The 15,669-nt window shown below is 37.7% G+C and overlaps 1 protein-coding gene across 1 annotated transcript in view; it reads right to left on the bottom strand.

Annotated features, from left to right (window-relative positions):
- The window catches only part of C12H10orf67 (chromosome 12 C10orf67 homolog), a 145,879-nt gene that overhangs the window by 65,688 nt on the left and 64,522 nt on the right, over nt 1-15,669 (bottom strand). Inside the window, exon 8 of the mRNA XM_046679607.1 lies at nt 11,101-11,166. Within this exon, the coding sequence (XP_046535563.1) occupies nt 11,101-11,166 (66 nt within the window). The remainder of the gene's footprint in view (nt 1-11,100; nt 11,167-15,669) is intronic.

The raw sequence follows: 15,669 nt of genomic DNA, 5'->3' as shown, positions 1-15,669 counted from the left end.
CAGTAACCAGAAAAGTGGGAGGAAAAGAAGTAGGGGCAGGAGGGGTATACGGGAACTCTCTATACCTTCCCCTCAATTTTGCTGTAACCTAAAACTGCTCCAAAAAACAAAGTCTATTTTTTGAAAAAGTGGGGAAAAGAGCATTGGAAACGGAAGAAAAAGCATGCCAAAGATGCCAGAGCAGGGAAGAGCTGGGCGGGGGTGGGGGGGGGGCGGTGCTAAGATCAGGGAGAAAGTACAAACCTTGGATTTTGTTGTAAATGCAACGGAATATCATCGGATCATTTTAAGTGTGTGTGTGTGCATGGTAATATTTATGCTGTGAAGACCTCATTCTGGGGGAGGTATGTTTCTGGTCATAACCAAATAGCTGCTATCAAACCAAGCGTCCCACAAATGACTGAAAACGCTGGAAAAAATATTAAAAAACAACTACCTGAAGACAATGGAAAGAGATCAAAACTGGACAGATTTTGGAGGGCAGTCAGCACTTCAAAGAGGGGAACAGCGTAGGGTGAATTTCCCATTATTATGGCTTTTAATTTGACTGCAGTCCCCAGTCTGTGCTGGGTGGAGTAACTAAAACTACGATGGAAAACCTGAAGCCTCTCAGGATTGCTGAGGACAGAGTCAAGGCAACCACAGCCAATGAAAGTGAGACAAGGAAATCCCACGGAGAGCCAGACTGGGGAGCCCCAGTTCTGTATAAGCTCTGCCTGAATCTCTGGCCGATGCCTGAACCATGCTTACAGCCAAGCTAAGGTTCAAAGATTGAACTGAGACTTAAGCTGCCACCAATTGCAGGCAAGACAGAGCTTATGGTTTGAATCCAACCAAGTTAATTGCTTGATTTTTAAAAGTAACACATAACATTCATAATGCCCATAAAATCCAAAAATACTCAGTGTACAAACATATAAGAATGTGTTTTCTATTCTCTAGTGAAAAGACTATTAACAGAGACTGACACTGAGATGGTGGCTCAAAGATAGCGGAATAAGATCTCTAAAGCGCTGAAAGAAAAAAAAACCCCACTAACTCAGAATTCCATACTGAAGGAAAATATCATTCAAGATTGAAAGCAAATGAAAAATATTTTCAGATAAAGGAAAAACAGAAGGATTTCATCACCAGCAGACCTGACCTACAAGAAAAGTTAAAGGAAGATTTCAGACTGAATGGAAATGATCCCAGAAAGAAGCTCTAACCTTTAGGAAGGAATGAAGGGCATCAGAAAGGTAAATACATAAGACCATTTTGACCTAATGTCTTTCAAACGTGTAAGGCTGTTTAAAGCACGACTTGTAACATTGATGTCAATATAATAATTGGACAGCTCTAACTTAAAGAACAGGAAAATAAATAAATCTCATAAACAAAGCTATATATTTGCAAGGTTTCTATATTTTACAAGAAATTGCCCAACATTCACACTAAATGGACTGTAAAATTTAAGGATGTAAATTACAATTGCTAGAGCAATCACTAAAAGGTAGGCAAAAGGCCAAAATGATAATAGATAAATTAAAGTGAAATTCTAAAATGTATTAAAAGGAAGGCAAAAAAATAAACAGAAGAAAAACAACAAAAAACAAATAGCGAAATGGTAGGCCTAAATACAATCCTATCAATAACAATAATATTGAATGATGATGGACTAAACAATCTAGCTAAATGCAGAAATAGCTGGAATGTATAAACCAGCAAGACCCAACTATTCACTGTGTATTAACAGAAGCACTTTAAATATAAATACACAGAGAGGTTGAAAATAAATGCATTGAAAAAAGATACACAATGCAAACATAAGAAAGTTCAAGGGGCTACATTTATGTCTCATATGTATAGTAGATTTCAGAATTAAAGAATTGCTAAAGATAAAGAAGGACATTTCATCATGATAAAAGGGTTGATTCATGGGAAGACATAACAATCATAAACGTTTTGCCTAATAACAGAGCTTTAAAAAACATGAAGTAAAAATTGGCAAAATTATAGGGAGAAATAAATAACATGCACCTCTTGGCAATTGATAGAAATAGAAAAAAAAGTGAAAGACACATAGATGACCTGAAAAACACTATCACTACCTTGATCTAATTGATAATGCCCAAGAACTGGAGAATACAAATTATCTTCAAGTATATAGAATACAGTCCCATGACAGACTATATGCTGTTTGGCCATAAAATAACTGCCAATACATTTATAAAGATTAAAATCATACAGAGAATGTTCTCTGATCACAATGGAATTAAACTAGAAGTTAATAACAAAAATATATCTACAAAAATCACTAATATTTATAATTTAAGCAACACAGTTCTAAATCACAAGGGAAATTAGAAATTAGAAAATATTCCAAACTGAATGAAAATACAGGATATCAAAATTTGTGGGATGCAGATGAGATAGTGTTTTGAGGGAAATGAATAGCTTTAATTGCTCATACTAAAAATAACAAAAAGTCTGAAGTCAGTTACCTAAGGTTCCACACTAAGAAGGCAGAAAAAGAAGAGTAAAATAAATTAAAAGAAAGTAGAAGAGGAAAAAAGGATAAAGGTCAGAGCAGATATTGATAAAATTAAAAAAACAAACAACAGAGAAAATAGAGCCCAAACTAATTTCTTGAAAAGATCAGGAAAATTGATAAAGCTCAACTAGACTGATCAAGAACATAATTTACTAATATCAGGAATGAAAGAGGATTTCATTTCAGGTCCTCCAGATATTAGAAGGACAATAAGGGAATATTATGGAAAAACCCATACCAGTAAATTCATAATTTAATTAAATGGACAAATTGAATAATACAACCTAACAAAACTGACACAAAATGAAATAGAAAGTATGAATAGTTCTATAGCTACTAAAGAAAATAAGTCTATTATCAAAAACCTTCAGAGAAAGAAAACTCTAGGCCCAGATAGTTTCACTGGTGAATTCTTTCAAACACTTAAGAAAAACATAACACCAAATCTTTTCAATAACACCACTAAAATTTGCAGAAAATACAGACGGAAGGTGTATTTCCCAACTCATTTTATGAGTCCAGCCTAACTCTAACACTAAAGCCCCAAAAACACATGGAAAAAAAGAAAGAAAATTTAGAGACCAATATCCCTAAGACTATAGATTTCAAAGTCCTTCACAAAACTATTAGCAAATTGAACGCGGTAGTATATAAATGTATAATAGATCACGACAAAGTGGGTTTATCTCAGGAATGCAAGATTGCTTTAACATTCAAGAACCAAAGTATTTCACCATATTACAGGATAAAGGAGAAAAAAAATAATCATTTCAATAGCTGCAGAAAAAAGCATTTGAAAAAATTCAACAGCCATTCTTGATAAAAACTCTCAGAAATCTAGGACTAGAAGGAAATTTCCTCATCTTGAGAAACGACTGCCATGAAAAATGTACAGCCAGATCATACTTAATGATGAAATAATAAACTACACTCCCCCTAAGATCGGAAAGCAAGCAAGAATACTTGTTCTTACCACTGCTATACATCATTGTATTGGAGGTCATTGTAATAAAAAGTAAAGGGGCCGGCCTGGTTGCATAGTGGTTAAGATCGTGTGCTCCACTTTGGCAGCCAGGGGTTCGCCAGTTCGCACCCCGTGCACAGACCTAGCACCACTTGTCAAGCCACACTGTGGCAGCATCCCAAATAAAATAGAGGAAGATTGGCACAGATGTTAGCTCAGCGCCAATCTTTCTCACACTCCCACCCACCCACACACACACACACACAAAAGAATGAAAAGGTACAAAGATCAGAAACAACATAAGTAAAACTGTCTCTATTTACAGAAGACCTGAGTGTCTACATATGAAGTCCTAAGGTGTCTACAAAATTATTATTGTAACTAATAAATGAATCTAACAAGGTTGCAGGATAGAAAGTTAATACAAAATTAATTGTATTTTTAAATATCAGTACTAAACAATTAGAAATAAAATCTGAAAACAATTCCATTTACCATAGCATCAAAAATATAAAATACTTAGGAACAAATTTAAGAAAAAATGTGCAAGAGCTCTACACTGACAATGACAACTTATTGGTAATGAAAAGTAAAGAAAACCTAAACAAATGGACATATACACTATGCTTACGGATTTGATGACAGACTAGTAATATGTTAATATGTCAATCTCCTCAAATTGATCTATATATTTATCACAATCCTAATCATAACACACTAAGTGGTGGATTTTGGTAAAAACGGACAAGCTGTTTCTAAAATCTATATGAAATTGCAGAAAATCTAGAATTTTCAAAATGATTTTGAAAATGAATAAAGTTGGAAGACTTACTGTTACCTGATTTTAAGCCTTACGATAAAGCTGTAGTAAGTATGGCGGTCAGGTGAGGAGAATGGAAAAGTGGCCACTAGACTGGGCAACGGGAAGGTCACACGAGACTTTCTAAGAGCAGTTTCAGTAAACAAGGAAACTGGATCACAGTGGATTGAAGAGATGTTAGGAAATAAGGCGTGGAGACAGAGAAGATGGACAATGCTTGAAATGTTTGTGAAGAGGAGGAGAGAAATGTTTTTATAGCTAGAGAACATCTTTTAATTATGGGAGATGCTCAAACATACCAGTTTGCAGAAAAGAATGGTTGGGTAGGAAGGGAAAATTGATGAAGATTAGAGGGAAATAAACTGTGGAAACTGGATGGAGGACAACGGGAGGGGAGGAAAAGATAGGTGGAGTTATTAATATGTTAATTTGCTGGTATTTGGATCTTTCCACTAAATCAATCACTCATTCAACAAGCACGTCTTAAGCAGTGTTGTACACTAGGCACCACACTAGGATCTCAGAGTAAATAATACACAAATCTTGCCCTCAAGCATTTACATTCTGGTAGAAAATGGGCTTCTAAAACACTTCAATTTTAAAAAATTTTTTGGATATATACAAAAGATGTGTGCAATGCAAGTGTAAATTAGAAAACATACTAATAATATGACCATCCAACTTGAGAAAGAGAACAATACCAATGCTGTTGAAGCTCCCTGGGTAATTGTCACCAATCCTACTACCACCACCCCCTCCCAACCAGCTTACCACTAATCTGAATTTCATTTCGTGTTTGAAATGCCCTTTTCTTTTCTTGATAATTTTCATCAGTTTTATAGACTTATAGTTTTACCCCATTTGCATCCCTAAACAATATACAAATTTAATTTTGCTTTATTTTTTAACTTTATTAAAAAATTATAATGTATGTATTCTTCCTCAATCTGTTTGTTTCATTGCTTCTGAGAGTACCCTGTGTTGATACAGGATATGGTACTTCATTCCTGTTCGCCGCTGTATGGTATTCAAGAGTATGAATATAACATGACATTTATCCGCTTCTGTCAATGGACATCCGGGCAATTTCAATTTTTTTCCTTTATAGATAATGTTGCTTTGAGTATTCTTGTACATGTTCTCTCAGGCACACGTGCTGAAGATCTTTTAGGTGATTGTTACACGCCTGTGAGTGGAACTTTGGGTCAGACCTTAAGAGAATGGCCAACTTCAGAAGACAACACGAAATTGTCTTCCAAAGATTATGTACCAATACACATAGTTCCCATTAGTTTATGAGAATTCTCTCCATTCCGTATTCTCGCTAACACTTGGTATTGTTATATTATTAATGAAATCAAGCACATTTTCATGTTTATTGGTCATTGAGTTTCCTCTTTTGTAAAGTGACTGTTAAAGACTTTTGTCCATTTTTCTATTGGATTGTTTGTTTCTTATGAGTTTGGAGGAACTAGTCATATATTCTTGAAACTAGCTTTGTGAATATACAATCAGGGTGAATATCTTTGCCAAATTCGTGGCTGGACTTTTTTACTTTCTTTGGGGGAGTCTTCTGATGAAAAGGGGCTCTTAATTTTCATACAGTTGAAATTTTAAATTTTTCTTTTATACTTCATTTTGTGTCTTGGTTAAGCAATAATTTCAACTTTGATTTTTTTCTTTACATTTGAATCCTTAATCCATACAAAATGGATTTGTTTTGTTTGAGGTGGGAATCCAATTTTATTTCAGACAATTGTTTGAATCAATTGTCAAGCATCTTCAGTGAAAATTCCACCCTATTCTCACTGATCTGTAGTGATGACATATACCAGCACTTAGATATGTCTGGTTCTCTTCCTGGGTTTTCTGTTTTGTCCCAATGGTCTCTTTGTCAACTCCTGTCCCAGTATAATATCTTAATTGCCTTATATTTATATTAATAACTTACAGGAGAAGTTACTCCCTACTCCATCATGTCATTTATTTTACTTTACGAGTTTCCTAGTTATTCTTGACCCTTTGCTGTTTCGTATAAATTTTAAAATAAGCTTGTCAATTCCATGAACATCTTTGTAGCAATTTTGGTTGGAATTTTAGTGAATATATAGATTAATTGGGTGGGAACTAATACCTCTATGATATTGCCTGCTTATTCATCTCCATCTATTTAGTTTTGGTAATCTCATTCAATAAAGTTTTATAATTATTTTCCATTGGAATTTTTACTAATTTTTGTTAGATCTATTCATGAGCACTTTGTAATTTTTATTGCTATTTAATTGATTATAAATTTTTATAAATTACCATTTCTCTTAATTTTTGATTGAAATACAATTGATTTTGTGTATTGATCTTGCAATCTTGTTAATTCCAAGAATTTGTGGTCAGTGTCTTGGGGAGATTGTCTAAGGGGACAATCACATCATCTTCAAATAATAACAGTCATATTTTTTCCACTCTAATTTTTATACCTCTTGCTTTCTTTTTTCTTCTTCTACTGCATTGCTCAGAATTTCCAAAATAACTAAAAAATGGCAGTAGACAACCTTGTCTCGTACTGATCTTAAAGAGAATGCTCCTTGTGTTTCATCATGGAGTGTGTTTGCTGTAGATTTTACTCCTTAGCAAGATAAAAAGGTTTCCTCCGACTTCTCCTGAGAGGTGGTGCTGTGTGTGTGTGTATATGTGATTGAATGTTACCCTTTCTCAAAGAATTTGCATTCCTCTATGCACAATATCATACAATTTTTCTCCTTTAATCTGATTGTGTGGGGAACTACATGAATAGTTTTTGCCCAATCTTTTTAAAACTATATGCATTCATTTGGATTTTGCAACTTTTGCCTAATATTGTTCATGAGAGTCATCCATATGACTACATATCACTGTAAATCATTCCGCAACTAATTTAACTCATCCTATTTTGGATGAACATTTGGATTGCTTCCAATTTGGGGCCATTCGCAACCATGTTTCCCTGAACATTCATGAAATGTCTCCTGGTGACACGTTGTTCTAGGTACACTCATCTTAAACATTAATAGATGATTTGCCAAACAATTGTCAAAATTAGTTCTACTAACTTTCACTCCCATTGCCACCATAGGAAAGTTCTCATTGCCTTACAACTTTGCCAACACTTAGTATTGTAAGTCTTTCATTTTTATTTTTAACCCATCAGTCTGCTGTGGTTTCTTTATGGTTTTTGGTTCCTTTATGGTTTTAATCTGTTTCACTGATTGTTAATGAGGTTGGATATATTTTTGTACATTCCTCATCTGAATTGCCACTTTTCAACTCTTCGCCTATTTTTCTATTGGATAGTATATCTTTTATTAAATTGATTTTTAGGAAGTATTTGTATTTTTTGGATACTCACCCTTTGTCAACTCTGTGACTTGTGAAATCATCGCTACAATCAAGATAATGAGCATATCCGTCACTCCCAAAATTTCCTTATGCTTCTTTGAAATCCAGCCCTCCATACTCGCTTGCCCCATCACTGGACAAACACTAATATGCTTTCTGTCACTACATTTTCAAGAATTTCAAATAAATTGAACAATACAAATGTATTCTTTATTTTGTCTGTCTATTATATTTCTGGATATGATACCTAAAGCACAAGTGACAAAGCAAAAAGTAAACAAGTGGGACTACATCGAACCAAAAAGCTTCTGCACAGCAAAGGAGACCATCAACGAAATGAAAAGGCAATCTTCCAAATGGGAGAAAATATTTGCAACTCATATATCTGCTAAAAAGTTAATATCTAAAATACATGAAAATTTCATACAACTCAATAGCAAAAAAAGAAATAATCTAATTGAAGATGGGCAGATGATCGGAGTAGACATTTTCCCAAAGATAGTCAAATGGCCAACAGGTACCTGAAAAGGTACTCAACGTCACTAATCATCAAGAAAATGCAAATCAAAACCACAAGGAGATATCACTTCACACCTGTTAGATAGGCTATTATCCAAAAGACACGAGATAACAAGTGTTGGCGAGATTGTGGAGAAAAGGGAACCCTTGTGCACTGTTGGTGGAAATGTAAATTGGTGCAGCCATTATGGAAAACAGTGGTTTTCCCTACAACAGTTTCCTCAAACAGAGGTTCATAAAAAAATTAAAAATACAACTACCATATGATCCAGCAATTCCCCTTTTGGATATTTATCCGAATGAATCAAAAACACTAACTAGAAAATACATCTGCATCCCATGTTCACTGCAGCATCATTTACAGTAGCCACGACATGGAAGCAGCCCATCCATAGATGGATGAACGGGTAAAGAAAATGTGTGTGTGTGTGTGTATATACACAATAGAATGTCATTCAGCCATAAAAGATAAGGAAATCTTGCCATTGGTAACTACATGGATGGACCTTGAGGGCATTTTGCTAAGTGAAATAAGTCAGAAAGAGAAAGACAAATACTGTATGATCTCACTTATTTGTGGAATATTAAAAGAAACACCAACAGCAACAAAACCTCATAGATACAGAAAACAGACTGGTGGTTGTCAGAAGCAGGGGGTGGGTGGTAGCTGAAGGGGGTCAAAAGGTCCAAACTTCCTTTAAAAAACGATTTCTAGGGATGTAATGTACAGCATGGTGACTATAGTTAATAACACTGTATTGTATATTAGAAAGCTGCTAAGAGAGTAAATCTTAAAAATTCTCTTCACAAGAAAAAATTTTTTGTAATTTTATGTGGTGATCAATGTTAACTAGACATTGTGGTAATCATTTTGATTTCACAATGTATACATACTGTATCAAATCATTTTGTCGTACACCTATATGTGTCATATGTACAAGGTACAATGTTATATGGCAATTATATCTCAATAAAAAAAGACAAACGAAAGCCACTAAGTGTAGTCATCACAGGAAGATACAAAATTATTTCATATGCTTTCCCTAAGTCCAATCTAAAGCTACAATTGCTCCATATTTCCTCACTTACCTATACTTAGTGATTGTGCCTTTTTACTACCAGCTCTTTGTCTTTTTAAACTAAGCTATTAATAAGCCAGAAAATAAACTATATTGGAAAACAGTAATAGACAAGCATGGAACAAAAACCTTCATGAGAAAGTTTTTAAATTTTTTCAAAATGACTGGTCAGCTCCACCTTCTCCCACTCCTCCATCTGGGCACAATCGCAAATCTTCATTTCTGGAAGAAAGCACCACGGCAAGAAACAAAGGGAGCTCAGCAGTCACAAAGCCAACCTCCCTCCCAGTGAGTGACAGAATGCCTTGGCGGGGGGAGGGGGTGCCAAATAGTGACCTTACTGGGCCCCAAGGTGTGCCATGGAAACCCTGGCCGCAAGAAGAACCCTGTGCATGCTCCCTCTACTGAAAACATGAACCCCCAAACTAGTTCTGAGCTTGGTGTTGTGGGGTTTGTGATGAGAGATCTCGCTGCTTAGCAACAAGTGTGGTGCTCAACAAACTTCTAAACAAAAAATAAAACATGATTGGTTCCCCTGTGGGCAATATAACAGCACCGGTTAGCTGTTTACCGTCCAAATAAAGAGGCAAAGTAATCCAAAAACCATGCAGTCTGTTCACAGTATAGGCACACACGCACTGATGAAGTAGTTTAATTTCTTCTCTAGTGCTGCTAACACACTGACAGTGTAACATTTGCCCCCACTCTATAAACACACTTTCAATTTCAATGACAATGTGCACATTTCGTTGTCTGTTTTCAGAAGCAACTTCTGGACTTTGGAGGAATGACAGAAGAGGGAGGGGGTGGGGCAGAAGAAATCGACAGAGTATACTCAAATAATGGAGATGATTTTCATGTGCCAGGTATTTAAAAGTAAAGGGTTCCAAATAACGTGTTTGTTCACACACGGTCCCTGTGAATAGCTAACCAGCATCCTTTCCCTTGCCTGCATTCCCAAGTTGGTTTCATGGAAGGCTTTATTGTAGTCCCGGAGCATTGTTTTGCATTAATTTCTATGACAAGGAACCCAAAACCCATGGTGCTGAGAGCAACAAAACAGAGTTAGGGAAACAGTCATGACTTGGCACAAAGTGTGACAAGCTGTAAAAAAGGGAATGTTTCAATATCTGAAGTGGTGTTGATTTCCTACGAACAACCTTTTCTCTTCGAAACAGTATCATATTCTTTTCAAGCACATTTAGAACGCAAGTCAAGCTGTGTTTTATTTTTGACTATAATAAACACAGTCAGTTTACTGTAACAAAGACATACTAGTGATGATCTGTTGAAAGCTCAAGTACAACACCATAAGCTGGGCGGGGGTGGGCTGGGGGGCTGAGGGGTGGGGAGGCAACTGATAAAATAAAAGACCAGCCGTCTGGAAAGTTCTCTTAAAAGAACATAAAAAAGGCAGTGTTTTCTTATGAGACTAACACAGAATGCCAAAATTTCTAGCTGGGCTCTTTTTTTGTTGTCACTTATGGCAATTTGTAACTAAAAATAGCAAATCCTTCAAAATATTGGGCTCTCATATTTGTCTTTTTTAATCTCCATAATAAAATTCAAAAATTTTGTACGCTACTTTAAACTGTAATACTGTTTCTTATGTAAGACTCTTTTATATAGCAAGCATATTTATTATAGCACTACTCAGATTGTTTTCTTAAAAATGTTTATAATTCTGCATGCATTTAGATTATTGACAAAAGTGAAATGAATACTTCACAGTAAACAGTGACAAAATTTATAAAACTTCCAGGATTAAATTCCTGAATTTAAACTTATTAGGAAATAATGTAAATCACCTTACCATGTCTTGAACTAACGATTTTTCAAAATCAAGCTCATACAGTAGTCTGTCTCTACCATCCCTTAACTGAAAGAGAGGAATATTACATTTTGATTAAAGATGAGAACAGAACACTTGAAATTCTCCCTCAGTAGAATTTAGTGAAATGTATTTTGATTCTATATAGGAGAAAAACAGATCCCAATATGATGAAAGGAAAAATTAACTGTCTACAGATTATCATGTAATTCTAATATATTATTATATAATCATTATATTTTTATTATATAAGCAAGCAAAATACACACATGAAATGTCAATTTACTTACAACCTTCCTCATGCCACCCCCCCAAAAAATGTGACATCAGTACATAATAAAGCAAGTCCTAGTCTGTCAAAAAGAGCAATTTTGCTTTACTCTTTATATGACCCATTTCTCTTATTTTATGATTTTGTGCTATATTTATAAGCATATCAAGCCATATTCAGATCAATTGAAAATAGCCATCAGAAGCACATACTGCCATTGTACTCGTATGACTTGCCTCAGTATTTTAATGATTGTTTGTCATTGGTGTGTTATAAACACTGATAACATTCAACCCTTAGTTCTGATATCCATTCGATTCAAATAATTCATGTATTCATTCATTTAATAATCATATATGGAACACTTTTCAGATGCCGGGCATTTTGTTTGACTATGGACGTATAAAAATGAAGCAGAACAGGGGCCTGCCCCATGGTGTAGTGGTTAAGTTTGGCACACTCTGCTTTGGTGGCCAGGTTCGTGGGCCCAGATCCTGGGTGTCGACCTACACCTCTGTCAGCCATGGTATGGTGGCATCCCACATGTAAAGTGGAGGGAGATTGGCACAGATGATAGCTCAGGGCTAATCTTCCTCAGCAAAAAAAAAAAAAAAAAAGAGGTAGAACAGAACAGATCCCTTCCCCTGGAGCATCCACAGTATGGTGGGAGAGCAATGTGAAAAAAAAAAAAAAGACTATAATACATTGAAAAATAAAGTTAATAAATCAAATCTTCAGGTAGTCAAAACCCATAAAAATCTATATGGCATGGCAACTGTAATTATAATAGGATATGACATACCTGGTGTTAACAGGAGAAGTACCATTTGGCAAGGGTCTTGAAGGATATGTAGAAGTTCAACAAGTTGGAGAAGGAGAAAGGCAGAGAAATGGCAAACAAAACAGCACAGTAACTGCAGAGAATCATGGAGGAATGGAGAGACCAGGAAAAGTTTGATGATGTGGGACCCAGAGAGCACACAGAGAGGAACGGCGGGAAATGACAGGAGGCGTCATGTGGGGTCTTGCTCACCACAATTAGGACTGGAAGGCAGAGTGATGTGATGTGGAGAACCAGAGTCTGTTCCAGTCAAAGTTCTGCTCCTTAGTTGCTGTGTGGGTAAGTTAATTCTATACTTCAAGTCTTAGTTTCCTCATCTGTAAAATTAGGATATTGAAATCTGCTTCAGAGTTCTTCTGAAAAGAGTTTGAGACAGCGTACGTGAAAGTGTTTAGCTGTTGCTAAAACCACCCAGTATATTTTGGGCAGCCTGATTTTATACTGAAGGCAGTGGGAACCCACTGAAGGTTTCAGCACATAAAATCAAGGTGTCAGGGCACTATGGCAGCCGTGTGGAAGCTGGATTTGAAAACGGGTGAGAGTGGAGACAGGAACCTCAGTAAGTGTCTGTGGAAAGGATGAGGAGCTCAGCAAAGTCTGGCCCTGTTGCGGAGAAAGAAGATTTGCGGTAAATTTTGGAAGGGAAATCTACTAGTGACCAACTAGACAGACGATACGAAGGAGAGAGTAGAGAATGACTCCAGATTTGTCACTTGTTCCTCTGGATAGACGGCAATGTCATTAACTTTAATGAGGAACACAGCAGAGTCCAGATTCAAGAGGTAACGAGTTCAAGTTTTGACACTGAGTTTGATGAACTTGTAAAGCATTTTTACCCCAACTATTTTAGAGGGCTGATAACTAAGAACATAAAGATAAACAAGACATAGTTCGTGACCTCAAGGGAGCAAATAGTGGGAGGTATGAGGGAGGGCTGAGAGAGCCCCGAATAACCATAGGGGATGGAAGAGGACCGTCAAAAAAGTCTTTCCAGTGCATGTAACGTTGACATTGAGGACGAGGACAGAGCTGAAATTGTAGATGTGGTGTTCAGGGAAAACAGGAAGCTGGAGGGAAAAGTTTGGAAGCCACTGGCAAGCAGGTGTGCCAGTTATGGGAGAGTCTGAGGTCAGCCAAAGAGAAAACAAAGACCAAGGATTAATAGAATTCCCAAGAATAGCATTCAAGGCAAAGATGGAGGAGAAGCCACTGACAAATACTGTTTAAGAAGGGATGAAGAAGTGTGTGAAAAATCAGAAGCAAGCATTGCTGCAGAAGGAATCTATGACATAGGGTGTGGTCCTGTCATATACAACAGAAAATTCGAGAAAGAAAACGATTGAAAAGGACTGAGGGCAATATGAATCTCATTGTGACGTTATCAATAGGAAAAACTAGCAGCAGGGGAGTAAAGAAGGGTCTGGTAAATACAGATTTCTTTTAAATGATATTTGAAGAGCAGGGAATGGTAATGGCTTCAGGGGTAGTCAGGGTGAATGGCCACCACCCAGGATGGTGGCTTGACTCTGGAGGCTAGAGCTAAAGTTTTAAAGACACAAGAGAGAAAGAGGCTGATGAAGAAGAGGAAGCTGATGAAAAGGAGGAAGGAAGAGATGGAGTCAGGCAAATGGGTGGAAAGATGAGTGAGGGCAAAGAAGAATGTCCCCTTGTCTGGTAAAGAGGAGTGAAGGTAAGCAACGTGACAGAGTGAGTGAGCAAGTGCCAAGGTGAAAAACATGCAGTGTCCGCTGTGTTCTCTGTGAATTAGGAAGCAGTGCAGAGGAACGGAATCTGGGAACTGAGAAAAGTTGTGGAGCTTGAAAGAGCTGTGGTGGGTAGTAAGAAATGGTGCTCATTACATCTGAGTGAAATGACAGGTGGAGGGAGGGCACAGCTACTCTGGGTGAAAACCCCATTCCCTTGCATTGTCAACAAAAGGCAAGGATTGGCTTGTCTCCAATAGCATAGGGTAGTCCCTGGGCAGAGCTGGGGAATAGAGTGGACTGGCCAGATGGGAGCCTCAGAAGCTGAGGCAGTGGTGTGGTTGAAGATGTGGGAGGTTGCACAGCAGGTTTCGAGAAAGTAAAGGAATGAGAGGTGGAAGGAAAGAAAAGGTTGTGTGTTGAGTCATCATACCTTGGTCTGAAAAGAAGCGCCACCAAGTTTCCAAGGGGTGTCAATTACCCAGACCTTCCAGCCTCCTTAGATGTCCTCATCAGTTAGCTCTGCTGTTGTACTTTTACCCTCTTTTCTTCTTTCCATCGACATCATTTACAAATACTCTAGTTTCATCTTTTAAAAAGTTCCTCCCTCGCCCCTTGTCCCCCTCAACTCGTCCCCTACCTCTCCTTGGCCATACGCAGCCAAACTTCTAGAGAGTTGCCCATGCTCACTGTCTCCACTTCTGCAGCCACCTCTCTTCTCAACTGTGTCCATGTTCCAGCAAAATGACTCTCTTTAATAATAGCAGGGTCATTTTGTTGCCAAAGCTAATCATCCAATCTTCCCTTTTTCGCCTTTAGCATGCCTGACCTCTGGGCTGCATTTGACACACTGGGAACGATTCCCTCCTTTCTGAGACCCTCTCTTGCTTGGCTTCTGTGCTGCCCACTCTCCTGCTTCTCCCTCTGCTCTCTGGCTGGTCTCATTTTCTTCTGAATGCTACTGAATGCTCTCCAGCCCTAAAGTTCTCTCTTACTTTCTCTCTCCCATCTTCAGCCTTATCATTGACCATAGCTTTTGCTTCCTGATCATCTCTTGAATTCATCCTTCCCCTCCATCCCCAGTGTCACTGTCCTTGATCTCTTTTAGGACTTCATAGTTTCCCTGATCATCCAAGTAACCTCTTTACTGGTCTCTCTTAGCTCCAGATTTTCCTCCCTCCTATTTGTTTTCTTTCTGGAACACAAATCCAATTCTGCCCCAATGCTCAAGACACCCAATGCATTCAGAAGATAATTTAAGCCCCTCAGCATGAATGATAATTCTCTATCCTTGTGTCCTGCCTCTCACCGCCCCATGATCTCACCTACCCTTCAGCTATAGCTTATCACATGCACCTCCCTTTCACATGTTTCTGACCCTTCCCACCTCCCGCTCATCCTGTCCTGGCCAACTCTACCATCTCTTCCAGAGTCAGCTCAGTGTCCTTCCTCCCCCCTTCCCTGATCCCTGACTATCCGGGCTGGGCATGCTCCCACGGGCCCCCACAGCAAGCTGTGCCTCCCTGCATCCTGATGCCAGTCACATGCTGGGCTGTCATCTCTGATGGCTGGTCTGCCTCCTTCCCCAAAGGAAATTCATATTACGGTCACAGCTGGAATACAGATTCAGCTGTTACTAGATGGTTGGAATGTAAACATAAAACCTACTGAATCCCATAATTCACAGTGCTCAGCTCAGATAGATGGCACGAGGTCAGCCTCCCCCAATTCAGTCC

This window comes from Equus quagga, chromosome 12 (genome assembly GCF_021613505.1).
Source record: "Equus quagga isolate Etosha38 chromosome 12, UCLA_HA_Equagga_1.0, whole genome shotgun sequence".
Lineage (NCBI taxonomy): Eukaryota > Metazoa > Chordata > Mammalia > Perissodactyla > Equidae > Equus > Equus quagga.
The sequence above is the reverse complement of the archived record's forward strand: the minus strand, read 5'-3'. Positions and strand labels throughout refer to the sequence as shown.